The 7,363-nt window shown below is 44.0% G+C and overlaps 1 protein-coding gene across 1 annotated transcript in view; it reads left to right on the top strand.

Moving 5' to 3' along the window:
- The window catches only part of T265_06958 (hypothetical protein), a gene marked incomplete at both ends in the record, with an annotated part of 6,532 nt that extends 5,510 nt beyond the window's left edge, over positions 1–1,022 (top strand). The window contains one exon of the mRNA XM_009172364.1: positions 281–1,022. Coding sequence (XP_009170628.1) covers positions 281–775 — 495 coding nt within the window. The remainder of the gene's footprint in view (positions 1–280) is intronic.
- Positions 1,023–7,363: the final 6,341 nt, after the last annotated feature.

Genomic DNA, 7,363 nt, shown 5'->3' with positions numbered 1-7,363 from the left:
CTAAAGCAAAAAAAACTTTCTTTTTTCGGATACTGTTACGTTCTACATGGTCTGTTTTTCCACTGCCCATTGCCGGCGGTAACTTACAAGCTTTTTGAGATGGAGTCTCGTATGCGGCGACGTCCACTCACCACAGTGTCATCGCCGCTTATAATCGCTGGTAGGCCATCGAAATCCCCCGTCTATTGCACCTCTAATTCTAAACCTTTCGTAGCTATCAGGAGAAGTCCACAACTAGTCGTACTCAAACAGGTAATCCGGTCCTTCCATTCCATTCTAGCGTGCCAAAGGTAGCCATGAAGGTGCATCTCTGGGTGTGGCCGCCCCAGAGGCTTCTGAGCCGGGCAACCAAACGATATTCGTCAACATGCGGCCCACAGCGAACGGCACCAGATTTGGACAATCTGGTACAAACAGTACAGTGACTAATTCGGTGTTCGGGCCCACCTACAGTTTGGCCACTAAACTGGGCTTACCGCTTCCTAACCTTGCGCCAGATGTTGACGCAGAACCTCACGAACCTTGTCTCCCTCCCACACTGGCCATTTTGCACGCACATGCTCATTCCCGCCCAGGCACATTGAGTTCTGCGCTGGCAGACGGTAGATCGACCGGTCGGCTGAGTGCCAGTGATATACTAGGAGTCGATAATGAAATAGCGAGTGGGACATTGGATTCCGGTCTGATCGAACCTGATGAACCCAAGCGCAAAAAATATGCCAAGGAAGCATGGCCCGGAAAACGTCCTGGATTTCTGGTCGGTCCAACAGCCTGACTTGTTTTTGTACATATCTTTTGTTTGTTTCTCTCACGCCTGCTCACCTTTTGAATGACTGTGTTCACAGAATCCACGGTTCACAACAACCTCCCTTACTTGGGTACGGTTGGTTCTGGCAACATCATTTGCTCCATTTTGCTGTCTTTTTGGACTGCTGCTTTTGCGCTTTGGCATCATTCCAGGCCTTAAGTATTTTCCTGACGGAGTAGACCCATTTGTATGTTTTTTTCGTCCCGGGAGGCGAAGAGTCCACCTGCTGGGACTTCGAGCAGTTTTCTGTTATATATGCTCTTTTATCTGAGTTTTTTTCATGCAGCGTGAAGTCCATTGCTACGCTACATCAAATGTAGGTCTACAACTGTGATATCCTGTGTCGTATTCTAGCTTCGTTCAACCCTAGGATATTGTATACGTTAACTGAACGGAAAAGCAATAGGTTTGTTTAGATGGTTCGCCATCTCTGTCAACTGTTGCCCAGGAAAAAAATATTTAATGGCGGAGCACACCGTTGTCGTAATGTCGCTAAAAGCTTTTATGGCCCACGACTGTTTCCGTCCTTCCTGAGACTCATCAGGTAAGCGCAGTCTCCTAGTTCCCCAGTTGGAAACCAATTTGGACACATTTGGCTGAATACACTCAGTTGAAATTTAAGTTGGTGTTGACAAATATCCAACTGAATCCAGCTGAATCACGTGCTCCGTCATGAAAATATACTGCCATATCTCGAATACTGTAGTGATTGAAGCAGGAGGCGGCATCACATTCACCTGAAGAACATCGTTAGCGAGCGGTTCGCTTGAGATTCATTTGACTCCTGTTAAACCCAGCTTGGTGTGCAGTTGAGTGTACTTGGTCGGTAAGAATGATATATTGTTCTAGTTATCTCTCAAGTAAGCCATCTTAGAGAAAGCTGGCCGAATTAATAGCCTACGTTTTAGCATAAAGAATTTGCGCAGAACAGGAGGCTTTTACCAGTGCGCATTTGGAAAAAAACAGTGACCTCAACTCTGGGCTTTTTTCGCAAAATATCGGATTCTGTAGTCTCCATTGGAAACAAAATCTGTTGCACGAGGTATAGTTACTCACTTGCTATCTTCTCATTAAACTTTAGACATTTATGTACGAAACGTATGACTGTTTCAGTGTGTCTGGGCTAAATTGTGAATTCGCGACGTTTGTTGCATCCAATTCATCTGAGTAGTAGAGCATCAGTAGTTAATGCCATCCAATCATTTCACTCAATACAATATCGTAAGCCGAAGGTGATGTGGCAACTTTGTGTTATGACCTATCTTCTGATATACTAACTGACAGTAATCAGCGCATCGACCCGGTATTCCTATTTTTCTCGTTTCAACAGTTCTCCTTCTATCTAAGTGCGATTATTCCGGTTTCTGTGCGATTATACTGGAGTTACAGGTATCGGTACTAGTCTGAGCAACACTTGACACTTCGCTAATTCCAGTTCTCTAGTTCAATCCCTCGTAATTGGACTGGACACAAATATGTCGTTGAGGCCAATGGTGTTTCGATTAAGTCACAGGCTCCACAAATTCAAACAAATCCATGACCAACGAATTGGAAATGGATTTTGTTAGTTTTTGTAGTGATTCTATCTCCAACATTTGGAACTGAACTATTCAGTGACATCACTTTTTATACCCAGAATCACGGAATCACAGCAAAGGCTAGGCCAAAATGTCACGCGTCAATAGAACACGTACAGACTGAAATATCAAAACAGTGCCATATGAAATGCGGTTAATTAGACTTATTTGAACCGTTCCTCATTGTGTGTGACATTTCAGCAGTCACTTGAACAGGAGTGCGACAACCTGGGTGTTTAGAGTAGCGAGTCGCGCAAAGTGCTAATGGGCTACTTATAGATTGTTGATAGTGTTAGGGAATTTTGGAATTTTTGACGGAGATTTCATGCTGTAAGGCAAGCTGACGGTTTTGTTCAGCCTACAAGCCGGTTCGAAAATCCCTTGAACTTCGTGAGATGTGCGCTGCTTGTGATTCTCAATATGGATGAAACAGCTGCATAGTGCTTCTCGGCTTTTTGGTACAGACCAGCTTCAATTACAAGGCAAAATCTTACACCGCCATCAATCGGGCATGTGCATCACGGCAACCTCAAAGAGATTCCGGCAAAATCAGCAACTGCTCTGTGTCCTCTTCTTAGATTTGAGGAAGATCTTCGACTGTGTCAACCGAAACGTGTTCCGGTCTTTTTTTCAAAATACGGGTGTTCGACAATGGTCGTCAGCCTTTTTCGAAGCCTGTGTGACCGAATGAAAGCGAAGGTGAAAACGAACGGATCGACTTCAAGTGATTTAGAGATCCTCACTGGCGTAAAACAGGCCTGCATCCTTGCCCCTCAAATACCAAACTTTGTTCTAGCTAGCTGTTTACTGAGACATCCTTGAAGTGCTTGGGGGCCATGTGGAATGTGGCGAGTAAGCTTAGGAAGTAAAGCTGTTGTCCGCCCAAATGTGGACAATCAGAATGTTTTATCTAGTTAGTTATCAGTCTTCGTGGGGATCTGATAGTCACCGTGTCGTGCGTTTGAAATTTTACCGCTTGTATGTAGATAGATGTATTTCAGGGGATTCCGTCGGAGTAACAAGATGCGGGTGTATTCTGATCACAAAGGCTGCCATCGGTTAAAAGGAAATCGAAAAGCAGCGAATAAAAAATGGGAGTCGAATGGCAAAGGCTGTTTGAGCTTCGGTCTCGACGATTTCAATGTTTGCTAGGTAACGCGTGTTAAAAGCGGAAAAGTTTTGTAGAGGGGACTACGGAGATGTAAATGAGCGAAATTGTGAGTAGGAGAGGACACAATTAAAAGACGACAGGTGAACATTAAAATATAAATGATGACCGGGAAAACGAGTGTCAGGCTTCACTTGCTTAGGTGGGCCAGGGGAGACGACAGTTCAGTAGGAAAGGATACACAAGAGAACGCAAAAGCGTGAAATTGTCAAGGCAACTCGATCGGCTTAGCTTTGTTATAGAAAAAGGGAATTTTCGGCTTTACGGTGGTTTCATTAGCTATGTAGAGGGAATACTCGCTCATAGGTATTTCAAGCAGTCGGAGTCGGGCACTGCAATTTCTCTCAGGCCTGGATTGATGTGAAAACTTCAGTTGCGCTTATTCAGAGAACTTAAATTGTTAGTTAATTCGCGAGCACCCGGAGGTTAGGTTAGCCACGGATGTCAACTGAGTAAATAGTGCAACAAAACACAAGGTAGTTGTCATATTTGAACGCTTTGTTAGGTGAACGGTCCGAAGAGCATTCGCAAAGCACTTGGGAAGAAATATAAATGAAATTACACCTTGAAGAACAGCAACACTACTGGAAAGAGGCGGACACCATTGCCGCACCGCCTTTGTGTACTGAAGTCGATAGGGTAAATAGTAAACCTGCCAACCATAGGGGTAAGAAGGGCACACAAAAGAATAAAACTTACTTGGAAGAAATTACTTTTACGTTCAGAAGCGCGGAAGGAGGGTCAACAATAACGTCCTACTATAGACTAAGCAATAAAGTGAACGAGGGAACCAACAGCATCGAATGTACTGTGACCTATCATGTAGGCAAATTGGGAGGTTTCGGAAAAGAGGATAAGGTAGGGGCAGTATTTCTGGTCGACTTTGAACGGGGAAATTGCTTCAGAAAAGTTACAGAAATAATCATTATGTTCATTTTTTCTCAAACGTTTCTGAAACGATGACTTATCGATCGGTATCAAGCGTGTAATGAAAGTGTGCTCGAATCCAAAAACGGACCAGCCTCACAATCGCCTTTGTCCTTATTGCGACTCACTAGGTTGGCGTAGAAATCACTCAGCAGTTTCTCCAAGACCAATGTTGTGTACCTAATTGAAATACGTTACTTGCGCCAACCGGTCGACATGTGTGTTCCCTTGTGGAATGACCTGAAACTACCAATCCAATAGTCACATTCTCTCCATATTCTAGTGAGGATTAAAGCATCCGTTGAATGAGCATGTGCATTTGGCCACATTCATTCACTCACTACAGCTATTCATCAAGAAATGAAGTTATTTGCCTTTGATATTATTAAAACTCAGAACAATTTCCTGTTATCTGTTGCTAGTATCAGGTTGTCCCAGTCAAGTAAAAGTAAAGATAGTCGTTTTCGGTGTGCACATGAGGCAACATGAAGTTGCTGTCTTAAAGGGAACTCTATTATCTGTGGGTGGGATTCGATAAATTCATGCTCGTGTTTCTTTCGTTTGAACAGTCGTCCCCCTGTCCTAGCGTACTCATTCTGGTGAGTCCGCACCAAACGGAGGAAGCACTGGATTCGAGTTTTGCTCTTATTAGAGCTCATCAGCAATTCATATCCTTGTCCCTGTCGGGGCTTGAACTCTCTACATCTGACATGCGAGATGAGCTTGCTACCACTACTCCACCAGCACACACTAGGTGCATCTGAAATTTTACGTCTGAACAGGTGAACATGTTCACTGGTAGGCCCGATGCCTCGAACGACGAACCAGTAGCATACCTTGGTTGTGTCGATCAAAAGGAAAACTGGTCATGTACGACTGCATTGAGTAGAACTCCGTAGTTCGTTTTCCCACGGTTCATCTCACTTTGTGGTGGATAAACACCCGGACGCCCAAGTTAGGATGCATAGTACGATACCATAATTGTTAACATTGGCTAGCATTTTGGAGTTCCTAAACCGGAACTCCGCCTTCAGTCAACTTTAGGCTAAATTCAGTACGATTGAGTATATCGAGTTACCGGATAAGATGGCCCCCAAAAGATGCTCTCTCGTTTTCACACAGCGGGGCAACTAGTAACATGTCATCAGTACTACCAGAACCCTAGCTCTAACACATCATCTCGTCAATGTTTGAAATTTGGTAACGAAATATATCGATCAAGCTGTCATGGAAATGTCCAACATGTTAAGAGCCTCGAACATCAAATCTCACTACTTACAAACCGAACGCAGGAAGAACAGCCGTCCATCAGTAAAGCAGCTGTCCATGATCTGATGATTACCTCAGCAGATAGTTGGATGGGCTGTTGATTGAAAATAAACTAATTGCGCCGGCTTGTAAATCTCACTCGGAGAATGTAGTAGTGCTATTTAGGTTGGTTAAGGGGGTTCATGTAGACGGCCACGTTAGGAAAGTGATGGTTAAATGAACAAAATGCGCGTGATACAGTTAGTGGTGATGCACAGCTCATGGTAGGCTAAAATGTTCCGTTTATGCCCTCAGATGTTTTTCACTTTTTGACAGATGAGCTGATCCAACCGGGCCAGCTAAAGATTTCAGAAAAAGGGGCCTATAATGCACGTGTTACTGAGTGTATCAGTTACTCATCACCGCAATTAAGACGACTCCACACTACTCATAAGATGGCTGAAAACTCTTCAACAGCCCACGACGGGTTTCGTCATTCTTAGGGCTTATCAACTAGGTGCAGTCTTTGAGTAAGCGTCAACCGTGTGTTCTACTTGATTGACCTATATTCAGTTGCGTCTCCTGTCAAAAACGAATTAGTGTGCGAGTGAGAGTATTTGAAAAGCAACTCCACCTTCAGGCAACATGATGTGCCGTGTGCGCAATGCACCGGAATGCAAGTGGCTATTTAGTATCTCAGGGGTTTGAATACTAACGGCCAAAGAATATCCGTTAGCTAGCTTCTAGGGATATCTCTCTAGCTAATTACGGAACCGTATGCCGTATTTCGTATAACCGTTCAGCATCCATAAAATAGTTCTGCATAAAACGGACAAATGACTGGAAAGTTCGGGATGCAGTACAACATGAACTTAAGTGTGCGCTTGATGCATTCTTAAGACTGTCAGTCTGAGCCTCACATGCAAATTCTCATCTTCCATGATTCAAAACCGTGCTTGCAGTGAACTGGCCGCTTCACCAAACAAACAAACTGCACTCATGTTGAATTTTTAGTGCGCGAAATATGTCTTACCAGACTTATTGTAATATGTGTAGTAGGCGAGTGATACTCGATTGAGGGAGCGTTGGTCAACCGACAAACGGTAATGTCTTCTCGATTGGCTGGTTAATGTATTAAGTGGATGTTTCTGATTGGTCGATATCTGTTTAGATAAGAACGTTGAGTCGGCCAATGAACGCACGTGGAACCGAGTACATTTGTTTCGTGTTTTCTCTGGTCGTGCTTTTGTGAATGCAAACAAATTAGTCTCAACAAAACTAATGCTCGAACGGAATTATATCACAGACGTAGTGAAAACGTTAGGATTTCTGCATGGATATTTCATTCCTTAGTTCGGTGGGCTAGCTCATGCTGAACACTGCTCAGTGTTTTCTATAGAGGAAAAATCTTGGTAGCTGAGGTAGCTTAGATGGTGGTCGTTGGCTTGTTCGCTGAGCTGGGCACAACCACTAACCGACCGCTACGCACAACTACGCACTGATTATGTCACCTCGATTGGTGATGAAAAGTTTGCCCAGCTCAGCGAACAAGCCAACGACCATTGCTCAGTGTTATTGCAACACAACTGATCACGTTGATACACTATCGGAGGCTTCCGAATGAATAAATGGATG

The sequence above is a fragment of the Opisthorchis viverrini genome, assembly GCF_000715545.1.
Source record: "Opisthorchis viverrini unplaced genomic scaffold opera_v5_154, whole genome shotgun sequence".
NCBI classification, from domain to species: Eukaryota; Metazoa; Platyhelminthes; class Trematoda; order Opisthorchiida; family Opisthorchiidae; genus Opisthorchis; species Opisthorchis viverrini.
Note: the sequence above shows the minus strand (reverse complement) of the source record. Positions and strands in the feature narration are given on the sequence as shown.